The following is a 20,578-nucleotide window of genomic DNA, read 5'->3' as shown; positions in this document are numbered from 1 at the left end:
AGAGAGGACACAAAGATCAGGGGTCACCACAAAAGAATTTACCAAAGTCTTGTTTGTTAGCCTGTTGGACCACAGGCTGTAAGTACTGAGCACACTCAGAGTGAAGTAAAGCCCTCAGTGAACAACTTAAAGCCCGAACTGGCAGATTAAATCCATCTCTAATTCTTGTTACCAAGGAAACACTGATAGCACAGCCATATGGTTAAAGGTAAGCCAAGCTGCTTGTTTTCAGTGAGTCTGGGTTTTGAACTCGGATTTTCTTTGGAGTTTAGATTTCTCATATGGTAGCATTCAGTGTTAAGCTATATAGTGTAAGATATTGAGTATCGATCAGTTTTGATCATCACCTGCTACATCTATATTTTAAAAATGGCAGATAAATGATGTGTGCCATGTGTTGCTAAAGCCAAACCGTTGAGTTTTGGGAACCAGGAACCAGTTGTGGGAGATCAGGGGAAATCAAACAAAGTAAAAGGCTATGCTGGTTTCAACCGTGGAGAGCTCTTCTGCCTCCTTAAAGATACCTTAGGTAACATGACAATCCTTCAAAAATATTTTATAGACATGAAAGGAAAAGCAGAGTCCTTTATCCAACTAAATGAGGAGGAATCCATGTTTCAAGACCCCCAAATCTGTTGTTTTGCTTCTGTAAGGTGCAGAAGAGCTTTATAACTTGAACTAGTGTGTCTAGTGTCTGTCTCCCAACCCGGGGCCTTTAGCCACTCCTGTAATTCTATTTCTAACATGTGTTACTGGCACAGATGCAGATCTTCTCTGCTGAAGTCGTCCTCCTTGTTTTAACACTGTCTTTACCCGTGGAAGCCAAAAAGTGTCCCAGAGCCTGCAGTTGTGACAGCATCACACTCACAACAGCCTGTGTGGGCAAGAACCTAACAGATGTCCCCTCGACTGTGGAGGAGGTGAGGAATTCAGGGGTTTTGCTGTATCTTAGACATGTAGGCTTTTTAAACTGAGGGTTGATAACAAGCTGGATGGATCCTCTCCTCTTTACTCTGAAGGATGGCGCGTGCATGTGTTTCAATAACAATTTCAAATGCTCTCCTCTTAACCTGACTGAGATGCTCTGGCACGACCTGAAAAGGGTTTTCAATTAAGACATCCCAGAAATATCGATGAACTGAAACAGGTTTATAGGACAAAGATTTCTCCTCAGTGAAACATCAGAAACATCTAAAGGGAGTTTGCTGCTGCTAAAGAAGCTTCTGTAAAATACTGCATGTAATTATTTTCCAGCCTGTGTTGTGAATGATCACTCATTGTCCTCAGTAAAGAAAGAATGAAAGCGTATAATTATGAAGCACGGACCACATTCTGTGAGTAATTAGTGCTGAAATCAAGAGAGAGTGATTTTAGAACCAAAGAGTGATTAGCTAACCAGACTTATTATCTGAATAAACCAGCCTCACTCTGGTTTCCGTCCTGGCATGTAATTGTGTGTCCAATACTCATTGTTTCCTCTAGATTACTGTGAAACTCGACCTGAGAAATAACAACTTGCAGGTGCTGTCCAGGGGGACATTCATGCACACACCCTACCTCACCCATCTCAACCTGCAGCGCTGCAACATCATCGAGATTAAAGAGGGCGCCTTTCGGACTCTTGGCCGAGTGGTCTCTCTAAACCTGGCTCACAACAAAATTGAAATCCTTTACCAAGTAAGATCAGAGGCCCGCAGTTTTTCCTCTCGAGTCTTTATTATGAGAATGATGTTCTCTTCTTTTCACTGCTGCAGGAGTCCTTTGACGGTCTCTCCTCCCTGAAAGAGCTGCGACTTGACAACAATCGCATCGAGGAGATCCAGCCTGGAGCCTTCACACAGCTCGGCTTCCTCAACACACTGGCCATAACCCACAACCAGCTGGTTTACATCCCTAACATGGTCTTCCAGGTACTCCAAATTATGGGTAAATACGTTAATAATCTTTTTGGATGTGTTTGGTAATGCGATTCCACAACGGTCCTCCTTCTCCTCCTCTTCCTCCTCAAGGGGCTGCAGAACATTAAGTTTCTTCGTCTTAGCCACAACTCTCTGAACAACCTGGCACCTGAGGCGTTTGCTGGGCTCTTCACCCTCAGCCGCCTAGACTTGGATCACAATGAGCTGCAGTTCTTCCCCACACAGACAATGACGAGGTGGGACAACCTGGACGACTGTTATGGGACGTATTGATATGTGTGTTTTAATGTGTGTTTAGCATTGAATCCTCAGCTGCAGCAGCACTCAGAAAGAAGTCAATAATATATATATATATATATATATGTATATATATATATATATATATATATATATATATATATATATATATATATATATATGTAGTAAAATTTGTGAGCTTTTAAGTGACAATTTTAAATTGCCATGTCCTCCACCTGTTAAGACTCCGTGAGGTCACACGGCTGCACATGAACCACAACCCCATGGTCTACCTCGGGGAAGATTCCGTTTCCATGGCAAAGCTTACACACCTGTACCTCAGCCACATGTCCCTTCAGGACCTCTCAGACAAGGCCTTCTCTCAAGCCCCCCTCCTCTCACACCTTGACCTCAGCCACAACCATCTTCGGTACGTGGAGCCCTTCTCAGGCCCTAGAGACCTCACCAGCCTCAACCTGACAGGTAAAGCCTGTGTTCTGATATTTTTTATTGGACACAGATTTTTACTTTAACATAACAGGCTTTCATTTTTTCCAAACCAGCAGATGTAAGTGATCTGACTTCTCATGTCTCATAGTGAGGCCAAGAAAGAAAGATGTAGGGGGGTGATAGCATACCATGTGTCATTTTTACATGCTGACCAACAGGCATTTCTTACTTTTTCTAAAGGGAACCCCATCTACTGTAACTGCTACATGTCTCCACTGAGGCAGTGGGCGAGAGTTAGTGGTGTGAAGCTGCTGGGGGCCTGCTCTGGACCTCCTCACCTCTCAGATGAGCCTCTGCAGGCGGTGTCTCCTCTGGATCTGCGCTGCAGGAGGGGGGAGTCACCGGTGGAGGAGGAGGAGAGTACGGAAAGAGTCCCACCCACGGTCACAGCCACTGCCAAGCCAAAGCAGAAGGTCAAGTGTCCAGCTAACTGTGAATGTGATGTAAGTTGGAGACAGAAAACACTTCTGGGACACAATGAAAGCAGGAAGAAAAAATAAAAACTCCAGTTTCTCATAGATTTGCTGTTTTACCACACTCTCACTTGGCTCACTTGTACTTACTTACTTCGCTAATCACAGTAGAGCACTTGGCTCTCAGACTGTGGCTTACTTGTGATTCCTAGGATATTTAAAAGTAGAATGGGAGGCACAGCCTTCAGCTTTCAGGGCCCTAATCTGTGGGACCAGCTTCCAGTTTGGATTCAGGAGGCAGACACCCTCTCTAGTTTTAAGCTAGAGAGCTATGCTAAAAGGGTTTTGATAAAGCATATATTTAGGGGCTGGATCAAGTGGCCATGCTATATGAATAAAATTGAGTTGAAAGCTCTAAAACTCCACTGTAGGTAGATGGGTAACATAGTGGTAGATTTTTGGCACACCACAAATAATGCTTCAAAGGCCTTTAAATGAAGGCTAATGCTGCATGCTACAAGGCAGCTGTTTTACTCATATGTTTATCAGTGTCTCAGAGCACTGTGATATGTCGGTATTCTATTAAGTAAACCCTCAGAGTACTTCCTCGATGACTGTTTGTTATTTCCACTGAGACGTTTTGCAGGTTTCACATTCAAAACTGATTTTCTCTAGACTGAGACCCAGCATGCCACATGTGAGGGTCGGGGCCATACTAGAATCCCACGAGGCTTCCCCGCCCAGACGCAGTTGCTGGACCTCCACGATAATCACTTCCACTACCTTCCAGCCAACAGCTTCCCAGGCAGCAGCCAACTTGTTTCTCTTCACTTGCAGTCCTGCAAAATCCATGAAATTGAAGGTGGTGCCCTCCAAGGGATGAAAAACCTTTTGTATTTGTATCTTTCTGATAATGACCTCATGTCCTTGGGCCCCAAGGCCTTTGCTGGAGTGCCCAAGCTCACCTACATCCACCTGGAGAGGAACAAGCTGGCGCAGTTCCCTGGATCAGGTCAGTGGAAAAATTACATTAAGTCTGCCTCAGTAGATACTATCTACAAGAAACACTGGAACTAAAACATGGCTGTTCTGTGTCTTTCTTCTAGCTCTGTCACTCTTACCAAGTCTGGTTGTGTTACACCTGGAGCAAAATGCCATCTCTAAACTTAAGACCAGTGGGTTGCTGTCCTCACTGGGCTCTAAACTTACTGAGTTATACCTGGGCAATAACAACTTAACTTACATTGCCAAGGGCGCTCTTGACTCTGACTCTCTATGTACCCTTCACCTGGATTCAAATCAGCTGACTGAGGTGCCCACCCACGCTCTGCTTGAGACCCCTAATCTGCAGGAGCTCAACCTCTCTGGGAACTCAGTTCGTTGGGTGGGACCAAATGCTTTCCAGCCCTTATCCAAAAGTCTGAAGAGACTTTACATGGATCATATGGGAATGGAAAAGGTACGAGAGACCCTTTTAAGCTAATATCACAAGTTCGTTTGCAACGTGTTTATGTTTTCTCAGCATTGTCAGTATTTGAACACCAGCCAGGTTTCCAATATCTAGTCCAAACGTGACTGTACTGTTTATGTGAAAATATGTGCTGATTATTCACTGCACTGAGGGCTTGTTCAAGATAAAGAATTTTCTTTTCAACTCTTTGTATTGCACCACTGTGCAGATCTCCAAGGATGCACTGCTGGGGCTGGCCTCAGAGCTGCGGACTTTGACTGTGAGAGGAAACCAGCTGGAGGAGTTTCCTGATCTGAGCCCACTCACCGGCCTGGAGACTGTGGACCTGCAGGACAACCCACTGCGTTGTGACTGCTCTCTGCTTCCTCTGCGCAGGTCGGTGTAAGATTTACCTGGGACTACAGTTAGAATGAACTGACAGCTTTACTGACTCTGTCTCTTTGTATCTGTGGCTCAGGTGGATGGAGAATGTTAGTTTGGAGCTGACCGCAACTTGTGGTCACCCTCCTGAGCTCAGAGGTCAGAAGGTCCGGGGCATCCACGTCTTCAAGTCCTGCCCAGAGAACACTTCTCCACCAGAAAAGAAGAGTGCTGCATATCCAAAAGTGAAGAAATCCAAAGCAGACTCCTTGAAATCCCGAAAAGTCAAAGCACAGACCACAGCTAAAGTCGCCAAACTGCCCAGGAAGCAGCCTCAAAGAAAACCTGGGCCACCAAAAGTAACAAAGAAAAAGAAGATACTGAAATGAGAACATGTAACTCATTTTCCTTTTCCTCTTTTTTTGCAATAAACCTGAGTGTTAAGGAGCTGGGTTTTTTGAAAGCTACATTTGTTTGGTTCTAAATTAAAATGTTGAGCCATGCAAGTCTTTTGTATCCAAGCGAAAAATCAAAGTCAAAAAGTCAGAGGAAACCTGACAGTCACTCAGCCAATCTCTCACCATTCTTGCAGGGATACTTTAATGCAACACTAAAAAGGTTTGTTGAGAGAGAATAACAACGCATTTTTAGAGGAGCCCAACTGCTATGCATATTACAGAAATGTATATTTAGTGGTGCACATACTAATTTACAGAGGCCAAGCGTCAAGTGTCTATAGGTGAAATCAGCGAGGCCATGTTATCCCACATTGTCCCTATGTGAGACGGCACAGCAATATCCCACATTGGAATTGAGTGTAGTTTATAGAAGAACCACATAGCCAAAAAAAATCTTATCTATGGGTGTATCCATACTGAAAGCTAACAAAAACGGACAAACACAGCTAGTTATGTGCAGTACTGCAAATGTTGGTATTGATCTGATATCAAGCCAGTATTCCCTATACCAATACAAATATTTTTAGCCTATAAGGGCAGCTTATGTAAGGGAGATCAGTGTTTCATGATTTATGAAATAGTCATCAATATGCAAATTCTGAACACATTTTAATGACCACTAAAATCACTTTGATTTTTTTTTTAATTTCCCACAATAATTAGTTAACACGACAACAAAACAAATCTTTCACCTTCTTAATTATTTTAAAACTATTCTTTTTTTTTAGACCTGTCTTTTAAGCACTTTTGGTCAACATCTGTTATCTAAATGTGCTATAGGTTTTAAATATTCTAGACGTGACGGTAAATACAAAATCTTTCAGATATTTTCATACAGCATGTCTGAGCTATAGTTTTTTAATTCCAAAATTCAGTGGGCTACAAACTGAACTTATAGGATAGAAGCAAAGTATTGATCTTATCACCGTAGCATCGATGGGAGATCAATAGTAATTCAAACTACTTGGCAGTGTTAGCAACATTTGTGCTCTAACAATTTACTATATCTAATGGGAAATGACAGAACATTGTGTCTGTGATACCTACCTTTATACTGAGGTGTAGTTGAGGGTTAGTCGTGGGGGTTCCATGGTGTAATGGTTAGCACTCTGGACTCTGAATCCAGCGATCCGAGTTCAAATCTCGGTGGAACCTAAATGTTTTGGATGGAGAAGCTTTTCGCTTTGTGTTCATGAAAGTTAACATTGTTAGCTTTTGAAATAAATATAAGAAAATAACTATGATCTGTCTTCATTACGCCGTCAAATATCGATATAATACGCTTTAAAATTTCTCAAATTCGACGGCGGAAACTGCCGCTCTTCTTCCGCCTGATTTGGCTCATACGTCATACTCTTCCGTTCAAGATGGCAGCAGCAATGGACGTGGATACACCGAGCGGTACTAATAGCGCAAGCAAGAAACGATTTGAAGTAAAGAAGGTATGGCTGTAAAAAGTCTCTCACCGGGGAGTTACTAAGAAGCTGTCTAATGTGAACAATGGACGCTATCATAGCTCAGTGCCGCTCACTGCCTTTACTAAGCTAACGCTAGCATGCTAACTTTAGCGCTATGTCACTGTGGCATAGGACACTAGGCTTGTAGCTGTTAGTAACGAATACCCACGAATTTGCACTTCCCATTAAGGGGCCGAGAATCAACGCCCTTACAGATATCTCTGAATCAATAACAAAGGTGTAATGGGCAGAAACACATCAGCTGTTCAAACGGTACCCCGGCGGAATTAGCCTAGCTACACATCACACGTAATTTTTGTTTTGTATTTAAAAATAATGTTTACACGTTTGACATGCTTTCGATGGCGACTGTGTGTCTCGTTCTTATGCTATTCTTTTCTCAATAAGCTAGACTCAAATGATATATTTAGGGCCCCATGCCTTAAATCTCTAATGATTTGAGGACTTCTATAGAGTTTACAGTAACATCTCAGGCGTGTTTCTGGGATGGGGAAGTGGATAAGGCCCTCTTACAGACACTCAAGAGATGCTTTTGCTTCTTCTTTTTCAAATCAAAAGACATTTGACACTCATAATGAACCAAAGTTAAAATATATATTTTTAAATAAAACATATGTTTATGTCATGTTTGTTATTAAGCTCAAAAAGTGCCCCTCAAGTCACAGCAGTTTGTGCACTGCTGGCCCTCGTGTGGTTCAAATAAGGGGATATAGACATTTTTTAAATTAAATAATCTCCAGATTATGAATCTTGGATCATATATTTGTGTGATTTTATTTTTCCCCCCTCAGTGGAATGCTGTGGCGCTCTGGGCCTGGGACATTGTGGTGGACAACTGTGCTATCTGTAGGAACCACATCATGGATCTCTGTGAGTTCAGTTTTACATTTTGGTCTTTGATCTCTTTGGTGAACATTTTGACAGTAAATGAGGTTTGCTTATCATTGTAGGTGATATGGTGCTTTTTATGTTGACACATTTCTCTTTTCCCTCCTCACCCATTAGGCATAGAGTGCCAGGCCAACCAAGCTTCTGCAACCTCTGAAGAGTGCACTGTAGCCTGGGGTGTTTGCAATGTAAGCTTCTATATAACATGTACAGTGTGATCAAAATGGTCTCAGCTCCCCTTTAAGACCATTGCTCTTTGTTTGAATTGCACTGTGGAAGAAAAATCCTGATCTGACCACTTGATTTTCTCTGTTTTCTCTCTGTCTTTGCTGTGTGTGATTGGCAACAAAAGCCAATCACACACAGCAAAGAAGATGAAAATGGGTGTCTGAAATTATTTTTTGGGAACAAAGGAGGAAGTCATAGGAAGTGTGTGTGCCCTGCACTCCACAGTTCAGGTTGTTTCTACTGAATGATCTCCCTGGGACAACTCAGGATATCACAGTAGAACTGAGTCTTCACAGTCTGACCCTGGTGTCTGTAGCACTGACAGTTGTTGATGCTCCCTGTTCAAATTTGGCATCCATACTGAAAACATGCAGATTCACAAAGTCAGATTAGGACTTCTAAGGAGTGATCTTAAAAAGACGATGACAGGCACCTCTTGTAACAATCATCTCTGCTGCCAGGAAGGGCAGATATAGGAAGTTCTATGTATCGGGCAGAGGTGATCTTCCAGATGATATATCATTATCAAAAATGATCAGCATGCTGATCCATAAAGGTGAGAGGAATCATGTTAAACACAAATTAATATTAGTATAACTTCTGAAGCGATTTTCCCAACATTGATCATAATGAACTTTAATAGGAATTTCCTGCACAAGGCTGTTGTGCTTATAAGAGCTTGCTCATGCCAGGTTTATATGCAGGAACTATACATGCAATGAACACTATTTAAATGGAAGGTTTTAAAGTTTCCCAAATCCTTAAAAATGGTTTTAAATAATCTGGGATAACTTGATCCTCTGGTCATTTTGTTATTTTAAGCGCACATGATCTATTTCTTTGTTTTCCAGTTGTGCCTCAAAGTTTGATTGTTGTCGTGTGGAAGTACAAAGAATTAGTATTAGCAGTATTGCCAGGTCTCTCTTGGAAATGAGATTTTTGCCTGGATAAATAAAGGACTAATAATAAATAAAATACATGATACTTAAATATTGTAAACCTGAAGTAAAATATCGATTTTCCACTAGAGAAGTTATTTTTGTTAAATAAAATTCTTTTAGGTAGTTTTACCATCCTTCTACTGTTTCTCTTTTCCAGCATGCTTTCCACTTCCACTGTATTTCTCGCTGGCTGAAGACCAGACAGGTGTGTCCTCTGGACAACAGGGAGTGGGAGTTTCAGAAGTGAGTACCATGCATTACATTGTATACAGTTTTACTGTGTGGTCCAATCACAAGGGTTTAAGGTAGTGATGGGCAGATGAAGCCCCATGAAGCACTGAAGCTTTTCATCCAATTGGTTCACCCCAACGCGAAGCTTCATGAAGCTTCATTTGCTCTAGCAGGACACCTACTGGACGTAAAAATAATAGCTGGCATGAATTTGAAGAGTGTGGCATTTTGCACACAGCCTGTAAATGTCAACAACAAAAGGAGTGTGTAAAACACCTATAGTGTAGTGATGGCAGTATACTGTGTATATTTATGCTGGCAGTATGGAAAATGATTATTTGCGGCAAAGTTCGAACCGCTTCATGAACCAGTCACGTGGTACAGCCGGGCAGCGAGGCTTCGGACGTCATCATTTTCAGCTCCTCCCATAAATGAAGCAAGCCTCGATACGCGCTTCGCGGAAACGCCCCCTCCATTACTCGACACACGCTCCGAAGCCTCGATACAGAACGTCCCATCACTAGTTTAAGGGGTTCCTTGGTTAACAGTGCATTTGATCATTTGTTGACCCGCAGAGAAAATTGTTTATTCTTTAAAACTGAAGAGCTGTACTGACAGAACATCCTCTCTGTCATGTTTTCACAGATATGGACACTAGCTCGTTTATCCTTCACCCCTTTGTTGGCTTCTGCAAGCAGCACCCTCACTTTATCCTTGTTCTGACCCGCTTATAAAAGCTGTTTCTCATGTATTTTGTTCTGGTATATTGTAAGTACAGAAATAAACAGGAATCTTGTGAAAAATACAGCTTGTGTGACTTGTGTTGTCGGAATTTTAAAGAGGAAGGGACAAGCAGCACATTTTCAGGGGTTGTGGGCAAAAGACTGAGTTAATGAAGGAGATCCAAAGGACAAATCAGCCGTCTGCTGTGACAGGACAGTGCTCAGTCAGATCTGCTTTGATAAGAGCCCAGCCGGCTGCGTGTTAGAGTGGTAATCCTCTGGCTGAAAGACAGATGTTGTGGATGGATTAAGTAGCTGGTGGCCCACTCTCCCACCAGGCCGGATTTATCAAAGTACCTTTAAAGACCCACATTTGGAACCAGCTGATGTGTTTGTAAACAGATTGAGGCAATGATTATGACAGGTTTAAAGATGAGTCGAGTTTTCTGATCATTCTTTCCAGTTTAATTATCACAGGAAAACTGAAGTCAAAATAAAAATGAGTGAACTCTTTTACACATGACATTTAACGGGAAACAGAACTAGAAATGCAGATCAAACCTGATTTGCAGGAACAGAGCTTTTATTTTTGTGAATTTTTCCAACAGGGTCAAACATGTTCAATACTTTTTATAATAATACGTCTGATAACAAGAAGGGCCCACAGTGGTGTGAGAGTTCAGCTCCGTCCACAGAAAGAAAGAAACCAGTAGCTAAATCATAGTGAGTATTAAACAGCGGTAGAAATGTTTCTAAGCTAGCGTCTTAATGCAGGAGGCTCCCGGTTTGGCTGTTCATGACGCAGGTTAGAAAACGTCAACCTGTGGTTTAAGTGAATTCCCAGCTGAGATGTGCTGGACGGGGTGTATAAGTATCAGACCTGACTCCTAACCACCGGGCTGCTTTGTTGACATGTTGCTAAGTGCTAACAGGTTGATTAAGAACATTAAAAAAAAAAAAGAAATTGCCAATCTTCCTCTACACCATGCCAGATAACCCGTCACCTGCTCCCCTGTTTGAACTACACACAGTGAATAATTGTTGAAAAGCTTTGCTCTCCAGATTGTTTCACCACATATCCAATCGTTCTTCTCTCCCATTTCGGTCCCGTCCTGTCTATGGCTGTGGAGGAGCTCCAAATTTAGAGCTCAGCTTGGTGACGAGGGCCATGATTTTGGGGTTGTTCTGATACTTGGAGATGTTGGCCGGGTTCTGGGCGACATCCTGGAAGGCGGCCATCACCTCAGGGTCCTGGAGTTGGATATTGGACAAAAATGGGGTCAACTTTGCTCATCCAGGGCATTTCCAAATCAGCTTAACAAAAACTGTTGGATGTTTTTTTGTTTTTTTTTTAACCATAGGTCATATGGTGGTCTTACTGATTCAACAATGCATAACAGCCATGTGTGGCTGAATGATTTATGTCAGGAGTAGGCAACTCCAGGCCTCAATTGCCGGTGTCCTGCAGGTTTTAGATCTCACCCTGGGTCAATACACCTAAATCAAATGATTAGTTCATTACCAGGCCTCTGGAGAACTTCAAGACATGTTGAGGAGGTAATTTAGCCATTTGAATCAGCTGTGTTGGATCAAGGACACATCTAAAACCTGCAGGACACTGGCACTTGAGGCCTGGAGTTGCCTACCCCGATTTATGTACTGTTCAGCATAAGAACTTGATTTAAATCCAGACACACCAGCCTGTCTGGCACCAAGAACAATGTTGTATTGAAAGCCACTTAAATCACCAGTATGTTGCTCAGTCTGAACTTCAGTTTGTCATCTGGATCATGTCTACATGCCTAAAGGCTGCTGCCATGTGATCGGCTGACTAGACCAGGGGTCAGCAACCTTTAACACCCAAAGAGCCATTTGAACCCGGTTTCCATGAAAACGAAAACACTGGGAGCAGCAAATACTTTTTGACATCTAAAATGAAGATAACACTGTATATATTGTTTTTTACCTTTATGCTTTGTGTGAACAACTAAGGTGTGTTGCTTATGAAATCCATGAAGTGCTACAGAGAAAATTACATTTTATTTATGTAATTAACACATTTTGAACTCTTAAAGAAATATAACAAAAGGAAAGACACCCAGCTGAACTAAAATGATCCAGCAAATAAAAACTGTTGTGAGCCGCCACCCTTATTTGGGCTTTTGGATCCTTGACCTGACTTTTAAAAAAAATAACTGGAAAAAAAGTACTATGCTGCTAAAAAAGAAAAATAGATATTTGCAAAATTCTGCCTAAATATGTATTTTACCCGGTTAATGTGTCTGGCGGGGCGTGGTCTGCAGCGCCACTGCAGGGGAGGCGGACACACCTGAGCGGCACACGCAATCACGCCTCGCCGCCTTAACGTCTGTGCCATCTATGCTGTTGTGTTGGTGTGTGTCGGGCTGTGAGCTGCAAAGCTACAGCCGGCTGTATGCGTAAAGCAACCGTGAGTGAAAAGTGGTCAATAAAGAGAAGCTGAAAAGCATGTTCATGCAAACATCGTCAGGTCTGCCGTGATATGTTTACAGTGGGACTTCTGCTCCTGAACCTCTGCACACAGCATCTGCAAATCGGGGCTGTACGAAGTCACTTTCATCTTTACGCAGGACTGTAAGCTGTCATCTGTGAGGCGTGAGCAGTGTTTGTTTTTAACATAGTTCACGGTGGAGAATAGCTGCTGACATAATGTTAAAGGTGACATCAATGATTTTTAAATGTCAAAACGATGAGAATTTTTCCTAAACCAAGTAGAAATACAGTTTCTAGGTATCTGCCTTTATTGAGGTGCTGGCTACACTGTGCAGACAGCTTTGTCAGTGAGTAAAAATTAGAACAACAACTAAATTCATCTCCATGCTGCCCTAAAGGCTAAAATAATCATTTGTTACTGTGTGGAAAAACAACCAACCCACTCCTGAAGCTCCCTGGTCTAAGTGTGCGTATCAAAATTGTTCTATTAGCCGTCCTGTCTACAAGACTCTCCTCAGCACCGTGTTACGTGTTAAAATAACCAACCCTAACCATGGGACAGCTGTGATGTGGAGGACAGAGTTAGTCACCTTCATGGCATTAAGCAGCTCAGGATCTTTCAGGAGTTCACCTAGACCAGCCATGCCGGGACCAGCTCCGGCTCCACCTGGGAATCCGCCTGGGAATCCACCCGGACCTGCCAAGCAATGATTAGACTTATACTTGCACTTATGTGTCTAATAAATGGATGCATAACAGAACCCTGACATGAACACACAGCTTCACACATTGTTCTCACCCTGGACGTTGCAGACACGGGATGATCAATAAAACAATCAGTGTTTACAGGAGTATAAATTATGGGACTCCATCATAAGGCATTCGGCAGTAAAATGAGTTGCTTTTGCTCTCCTACCTGGGAAGAATCCTCCTCCAGCCTGTCGTGCTTCCTCTTCCTGTTGCAAAACAATGAATGAGACATTCATCAGTGTCATACAGTTTTTGGATTTTTTCACTCCTGGAAAATCTGTGGAATTCCTCCCAGCAACTCACCCTCTGAGCCCGTGCGTGCTCCTCTCTGGCTTTCTTTATCCGGTCTTGCTTCTCTTTGATCTCCTTCTCTTCTCTCTTGCGCTCATATTTGCGTCTGTGCTCTATGATTTTGTTGGCCTGAAAATTACAAAGAGTTCATCTGCATTAAGATCGTGTAAACAGATCAGGACTTTGCTGTTTAACTGCAACCTTCTACATATTGAACTACCTGCATTACTGTTCCCACCAAAAAAATGAAACTGTGGCAAAGCGTTTTTTAATCTTTCTGTTCACTTCACTATTACCTTTGGCTGGACCTCCTTCAGCATTGCACTGGCATCCTCATCATAGTCCAGTTTACAGGCTGTGGCCAGGTCCCTGGCTGCCTCCTCCCAGTGTCCCAGCAGCCTGCAGCAGGACAAACATCAATTTACTGACAATATTTGGTTTCCATTTCCAGTTACCTTCTTCAGAACTTTAATAACTCACATATTTAATCACTTTAGGACTTATATGGCTGCTTGAGTTAAAGGTATTTCTAAAAGCTCCTAAAAAGCCTTCAGTTGATCCAAAATGCTGCACCTGTAGCACCAACAGAGACTAGACACAGAGATCAAATTTCTCCCACATTAGCTTCTCTTCTCTGACTCACTGCTAAATCCATAATTGAATTTACAATCTTTTTCCTCACATATAAAACCCTGATCAATCAGTCCTCATCAAATCATCCTGTTACTCTCATAGAGCACTTCACTCTCACACTGCAGGCTTACTTGTGGTTTCTAGAAGTAGAATGGGAGGCAGAGCCTTCAGCTTTGAGGCCCCAGTTTGGATTCAAGAGACAGACACCCTCTGAAATATCCTTTAGTTAAGAAGCCACTACTGGGCAACATTACATTTTCTCTACTTTCATTTGTCGTCATCTCCCTATGCACTCCTTTTTTTCCTTTTCCTTCACCCCCAACAAGTTTTTTTTTTAAATAAATAAAACCGAACTGAACTAATTGAATACAGTGAAGCAGAGCTGACAGAGATCTGCTTAACATCACCTCCCTTAATCTGACTCACTGAAGTGTTTTTGTCTGTTGTTGGTGCTATTTGGAGCATTTTTAAGGCCCCATTCACACAGGCCAAGAGGGAAAATGCACATTCCTCCATCTGTTTGGTGATTGGTGGTTGCTGAGGGCTGCTGGCTGTTGCTAGGTAAAAGAGGGTGCTGTACCAAAAAACCTTGTCACATGTAGTTTGCATGGAAGACATCAACTTGTCTGCAAACTTTAAAATTTTACTCTCCGACTGGTTGTGAAAGCTGAAAAAGTGTGACATGAACCAGAAATGGACAATATTCGCCTTCAAAATAAAAGCATGTCTTATCACTGCAAACATCATGAGCACTGACCAGCCCATTTAGGGGAGTAATTCAGGCCTGAATGATGCTTTTGCGGAAGTTTGGAATGAGAGTTTGGCTATGTTGCCTGTGCAGCAGAAGCTCTCTCGTACCTGTGAGCTTTCCCCCTCCACTTGTAAGGCTGTGCAGAGTCTGGATTGATGCTGATGGCTCTGTCACAGTCTCTTATGGCTGCGTTGGGTTTCTGCATCTGGATGTAGACACTAAAACGAAGAGAATAACCAGTTACACTCAAAGGCATTCAGAACAGACGGTATCTGAGGGAAGAAGAGGCGGTGGTTTCAAATGAAGGACACAGTGGACTCTCACCTTGCTCTCTTGGCATAGAGGATGGCAAGGCAGGGGTTAAGCTTGATGGCTTCAGTGAAAAGATCCAGAGCTTTCTGCAGATCACCTAAAATATATTTAAAATGAGACATTACAGATCATAGAGTCCTTTTAATTTCTTCTTCCATGTACAGGGAGAAGCATTCAGGAATTGCATTCACTGTTCATTGTAAACAGACCATCAACCCACCTTCTCCTAGAGCGTTAATGGCCTCCATCTTCTTCTCATTGGCCTGGTCCATCATTTCCTCTGTGACCTGTGGGAGAGTATGGATATCTATGCCTCAAGTCTCTCTAAAATTTAAAATATAGTAATTTCTCTGTCTCTGAATCTTAGTCAGGGGCTCAGCTTCCAACTAAGATAGGGTTAAATTTTGATTTAATGTATGTGCATAATTTTACCTCAATGTCTTCAAGCTCGCCCATATCCTGCGGGTCATCAATGTCTGGCTCGATCACTCCCTCTCTGTCGATTTCTGAGAAACCAAACACAAAAACATAACATAAATAATTAAGACGGGAGCAGTTTGTTCTATAACTTGGAGGGTAGACAATTACTCGCATCAGCATCCCTGCAGGACTGAACCATTATTGTTGGCGGGGAACGTTTACTCAGCTCCACACTAACTGAAATAAGCTCAATGAAATTATTGGTGTAGCTTAAAAACAGGTTAACAGCTAGCAAAAACTGCACCACATCTCAGCTACCAACAAGGGATATAATGTAAAAACATTCTATGTTGGGATGTTACACCAATTTTTATGTGACCACATCAGAACTGTTACATATCAGTGAGCTATTTTTCTGCACATGCGTCCAGCCACATCTCCACTGTGCTCCATCTGTCGATAGCATTAGCTTTTTCAGCCTGGATGGAAAAAATTCTATCCTGATCTGAAATGGCTCAAGTTGAAGCCAATTGGACTTCTTTTGGGTTTCACGTCTCATCCAGTAAGCCCCTTCAGCTCTAAAAGCTCACGGGATTGTCAGCGTGGAAACACGAATGGTGGTTAAATCAAAACTGGATGTAGACTGCCTCCTGTTCTCTGTCCAAAATGTGAACATTAGAATCCTCAGGAGAGCATCCTTTGTCCTTTAAAGGCAAACATACAGCCCAGTCTCATCCTGTAGAAGAGGTGTTGTGCCATGTGGCTGTGGAATGGTCGCTCTCATGTCTATAACCAAGCACTCCTCTCTGCACTGAGTTGTTTAGCTAGGGTTTTTGTCTGAGTGTGTGGCTGGGTCTGAAGTGCCGTGGATGACAGCGTTATTCTCCCAGTCACTGTGCTCCTCACTGGTTGATGCTTCAGGTTCTTTTCGGTGCATTTTTGGTGACTTGATAAAGGCCCAGTTTGGATATCTTTTAATATGTTTATGTCTGTGTGTTTTCCCCGGCATCCTCCTTGGTGAACTTAATGTTTGTATCCTGATGGTAACTGTTCAAGTAATTTCTCTTTAGTATTCTTACTTGATTCTTGTGTTAACTCCCTCATTGTTATAGTTTAGAAATATTTAGAATAAGGAATTTAGATGATTGCGGGTAAGCTCTGAGTCTGTTTCAGTACTAAATAATGATGTTAAAATGCTTTAATAGGATGTAAATAGAAGTGTTTTCTGTTTATTTATAATTAATTAAAACATTCATTGATAAATAAAGGACTAGCAGTTAAAGTGTACTCTATTAAAAAAAATCTTCTGTAAATTGTGTTCATTATTTCATTTAATCTATTAAATTTACAGCATGTAAATCAAAGCTCCAGGCTGTCATGAAACAAAGTGTTGAGTGGGGCATACAGTACCTATTTCACTCTCCTCGCTCTCAGACGGCACAGCAGGCGCAGGCTCAGGCTCAGGAGGCGAAGCTGCGGTGGGTGGAGGGCCACAGGGACAGCCACCCTACAAGTCAGAAAGCACGCTTTGTTACGATGAGGTGTAATTTCTGACATTAGCATGAAGTAAAAGGCAATTAAATAATATTTTAGGCATCACCTGGCATGAGTCACTTGTCTTGGGTGGTGGAGGGATTGTTGCACCCATGCTGCAAAACAGAACAATAAAATAAACACAAAACATTAAATTTTAAGACATTGTTTTGGAGGAAAAGCCTAAACAGATATTGCAACAGGGTTACTTCACCTGAACATATTGCTTAGTTAATTTCTCAACATTTTAGTGTAATCAAATCATATACACCATCAGATTTAAAGTTACGTCCCTCTCCTTGGTACCACTTCACTGAACCACAGCATCTAAAACTGCAAAAAGTGAGCTTAAATTGAGTAAAACAAGCAGCGCACAAAGTAAGGCCACTTTAATGATCCCTGGGTCGCTGGTTTCTGATGATGATTTTGAGATCACATCCTGTGTTGCGAGACCCAATCTTTGTGGCGTGTTGGCCGGTTCTGCACCTCTTGAGTTTTGTAACTTGGTTCGTTGCCCCGCAGAAGTCGCAGGTTGTTTGAAGACACAAGTGTACGATCGTGTACTGACGCCCGGAGGGAGATATTGCAACTGTTTGAAAACGTGTGTAGAAAGAATCAACCCCCCCCCTAAAAAAAGACACTCAACAAAGTCTTGGCTTCAAGTTTTGACTCCTTCTCTTTCTTATCGGCACTTGTGATGCGATATTGTCGGAGCCCTAACAACTATCATTTAGGAAAATACTGCAGCGACTTTTTCATGGCTTAACAACCAGTATAAGCCTGTATCTGTGTGATGACGGTACGGAGTGAGCAAAGCGATCACAGCGGACGATATATTGGCACCTTAAAACATTCATTCCGTGAACTTTGATTTGAGATTTTGGCCCACATGCCTCTATGATAATAATTGTGAGGACAGATGCTGAGAAGGTGTACTCACTAGCCCCTTACCCTACCTAACCCTATTTAACCTGTCCCAAACCTTTAAAGACCGTTCTTTTATCCCCACAGGAAGTTGTGTCAGACCCCCAACAATCATAGTGGGCTCCTGGTGAGCCCAAGAGTGTAGTAAAACAAAACCTGTATTCAAATCCATCAGAAAACTAATGATTTGTAGTTAGGTGTTAAAAAATTAAGTTAGAGCTCAGCAGCACACACATATATCAGATCTGTCCTTTGGTGGGTGTCTGAATACTAGTAGTCTAGTTTTTAATGTTTTGGCTAATTGGTTTTTAATTCAGTTTTTCAAAGCAGTTTATTTCTAAAAATTCTCAGCAGCACAGACAAAAGTCTGCTACTTTAGTTAAAGTTACAGTGCTGAAAATCTCACCACCAGATGTCAGTCTTTTGCAGACTGCAGTCAACTGATTTCAGCTTGTTTTTAAACCCCCCCAATTCAAGTGCATAATCCCATCGAACTTCTGCAGGACAAACAACTGACTGCAGTTCATCTGTATTGAGTACAGGCTGTCAGTCAGCTGTTTACCTCAGTTGTCAATGTGTTTCTAGGTCTATTTACACTGGAGGCAGCTGTAAAACTGTGAAAGCTTTGAAAGAGTCTGAAACGAATCGCTTTCTTCAGATAACAGTGTCACTGAGGTTTGTTTATCACATGGAACAGCGATTTTTAGGACACAAGAGACTAAAATTACCTGGCATAATGTTAGCTTATAACCAACTTTTGTTGTTTAGCCTGCTCATTGTCTGCTCAGGAGGGTCGCGTGTCTAATCGGCTGACAATACCCAACTGTGACAATATCAAGAATAAATAAGCACGTTTATGCACGTTTCTGTGTGTTAGACCTCTCTGAGTTCAATTTAGGAGATGAGGCTTGAGGTGAGGAGCAAGAGGATGATGTTTTATTAAGATGCCATCGTGCGTTTTTCACTTCTTTGGTGAAGGGGACCGATAAAACCTAGGTGTAACTTTTCATATCTTGAGTGGGAAGGCGCAGACACAAATTAAATCTCACCTCCACCGTACGCGAACGCTTACGATTTCTCTGCGGCCTCTGACGTATGCTGCTGGTCTCTACCCACATACAGTGATGTACATGTCAGTCACTGTATTCAAGTTTGCAGGGTAACATGGCGGCTTCCATAAAGTGACACCTGCTCCTCTGTATTTTTTTAAGAGAACTAATTAGTTTATGAGAACCTCAATTTGTTGGAAATGTAATTACACACTAATCGATGCATATTCTTAAGCACAATATCTTTTTATATTAAACAAACTCAAAAAAAATAAGTGACTGCACCTTAAAAATATATACAAATAATAGTACCACAGTCCGAGCTGTTCAGATGAAAAAACAAAACAGTTTTCTGCATTGCAGAGTTGAGGTATTAACATCAACGGAAGCAAAACAACCTCTGGGGTTTTAATTTAACAATTAGTTGTGTTGTGAGGCTTTGCTTTGTGCACCCTACGGTGGGGGGGCCGTGTTCTTTACCGTTAGGTGGGCGGAACAGGGCATGTGGTCAACTCTACAGTCTGTTTCAGATCTCACCTAAGCACTTGTTTTGGCATTATGAAAAAAAAAAAAATCATCTGTGATTCCTTAAACCAGGAAGACCAGCATTAGACAATGGCTTCCCACTGTTTTTAGCAACAGGTAAGTTCCCAGTGCACTGACTTTAGCAGCCACGTCCGGAAGAAGCCCATCTCTGGAAGATGCAGGATCCCGGGATTAGCCTCGCACAACTGCACGAAGCCTTTCAGCTCGGCCACTTTCCGTGGGTCCATGCTGCAGTTTCACGTCCACCAGACGGAGCTCTAGGTGCAGGGGGAAACCAGAGAGGAAAAACAATCAACAGCTTAGCAAAGTCCGGAGTTGTGTTTAGCTGCACGTAAACAAATGACAGCATCCGTAAGCTAGGTATGCTAACGCACAAGGATTGAATGAGCGTGCGCAGTAACCAGCTCCACAGTTCAATATAAAACCAGCACCAAGCGCTACTGAAGCTTTATAAATGAACCAACCACGCAACGCCTATGAGTATTGACTGTTTCAGGGGTCGTAGGTCAGAAGTTTCTAGAAATGTGAATTCATCTGTGACGCGGCGACCGTTTGACGCATAATAACGTCGTTAGCTTGCTGCACCGCGGGCCATGATTAATGAAAATAGTTCGTAGATGCAAACATTATTTTCAGGAATAAAAGCAAACTCACCCTGCCGAAGATATGCCTAACTGACAGTTAAGGAAAAAACACACAGAAGAAGCCTGCAGTCGATGTTAGTACTATAATACACCTTCACCGACAGTGGCGTCGCTCCTGGGTTTTCATTCAGGCGTGTTATCGGACAGACCAAGGAGGTAAGGGTGGTGTGTGCCCTGAGCATGGCCTGACAGAAACGGTTCCGCTTCACAGCGCGTGCGAATCAACTCAGCTCCCCCAAACTTTGTAAACCCTAGAAGTACGAGATTATTTCATTAGAGGGGTTAATGAACCCAAGTAGTAAAAATGTTAACATTATTTTCTTCTTATATAAATATCTGTAAAGAGAAATATTAAAAAATAATATTTAATATAAATATATATATATAAATATTTAAT

At 42.2% G+C, this 20,578-nt stretch overlaps 3 protein-coding genes and 1 non-coding gene across 6 annotated transcripts; 3 read left to right on the top strand and 1 right to left on the bottom strand.

Annotated features, from left to right (window-relative positions):
* Window positions 1-48: 48 nt before the first annotated feature.
* Window positions 49-6,536, top strand: chadla (chondroadherin-like a). Its single transcript, XM_085403347.1, has 11 exons — window positions 49-208; window positions 762-920; window positions 1,483-1,677; window positions 1,755-1,910; window positions 2,010-2,155; window positions 2,401-2,639; window positions 2,847-3,109; window positions 3,755-4,091; window positions 4,186-4,538; window positions 4,759-4,925; window positions 5,008-6,536. Exons 2-11 carry the CDS (start codon window positions 762-764, stop codon window positions 5,297-5,299), a joined length of 2,307 nt encoding a protein of 768 aa, XP_085259473.1. The 5' UTR covers window positions 49-208; the 3' UTR covers window positions 5,300-6,536.
* On the top strand, window positions 6,452-6,523 carry trnaq-cug (transfer RNA glutamine (anticodon CUG)). The gene has a single exon. It is a non-coding gene; the product is annotated as a tRNA-Gln (tRNA).
* A 146-nt stretch (window positions 6,537-6,682) lies between the features above and the next one.
* rbx1 (ring-box 1, E3 ubiquitin protein ligase) lies at window positions 6,683-9,939 on the top strand. Its single transcript, XM_085403351.1, has 5 exons — window positions 6,683-6,810; window positions 7,638-7,716; window positions 7,852-7,922; window positions 9,061-9,146; window positions 9,780-9,939. Exons 1-5 carry the CDS (start codon window positions 6,736-6,738, stop codon window positions 9,790-9,792), a joined length of 324 nt encoding a protein of 107 aa, XP_085259477.1. The 5' UTR covers window positions 6,683-6,735; the 3' UTR covers window positions 9,793-9,939.
* A 359-nt stretch (window positions 9,940-10,298) lies between these two features.
* st13 (ST13 Hsp70 interacting protein) lies at window positions 10,299-20,350 on the bottom strand. 3 transcript variants are annotated; one of them, XM_085403348.1, is made up of 13 exons: window positions 20,192-20,350; window positions 19,655-19,794; window positions 17,086-17,134; window positions 16,896-16,992; window positions 15,498-15,571; window positions 15,286-15,352; window positions 15,078-15,162; window positions 14,861-14,971; window positions 13,666-13,768; window positions 13,382-13,498; window positions 13,245-13,284; window positions 12,919-13,025; window positions 10,299-11,107 (listed from the first exon to the last, which is right to left on the bottom strand). In XM_085403348.1, the coding sequence occupies exons 2-13, from the start codon at window positions 19,762-19,764 to the stop codon at window positions 10,973-10,975; spliced, it is 1,095 nt and encodes a 364-aa protein (XP_085259474.1). In that variant the 5' UTR covers window positions 19,765-19,794; window positions 20,192-20,350; the 3' UTR covers window positions 10,299-10,972. The 3 variants fall into 3 exon arrangements, with proteins under 3 accessions (XP_085259474.1, XP_085259476.1, XP_085259475.1); XM_085403350.1 differs by lacking the exon at window positions 20,192-20,350 and adding an exon at window positions 20,002-20,110; XM_085403349.1 differs by lacking the exon at window positions 20,192-20,350 and adding an exon at window positions 19,912-20,030.
* Between the last annotated feature and the right edge of the window lie 228 nt (window positions 20,351-20,578).

Source organism: Rhamphochromis longiceps, linkage group LG4 (assembly GCF_057381845.1).
Source record: "Rhamphochromis longiceps isolate RC_006_pf linkage group LG4, R_longiceps_female_GT1.1, whole genome shotgun sequence".
NCBI lineage: Eukaryota > Metazoa > Chordata > Actinopteri > Cichliformes > Cichlidae > Rhamphochromis > Rhamphochromis longiceps.
The sequence above is the reverse complement of the archived record's forward strand: the minus strand, read 5'-3'. Positions and strand labels throughout refer to the sequence as shown.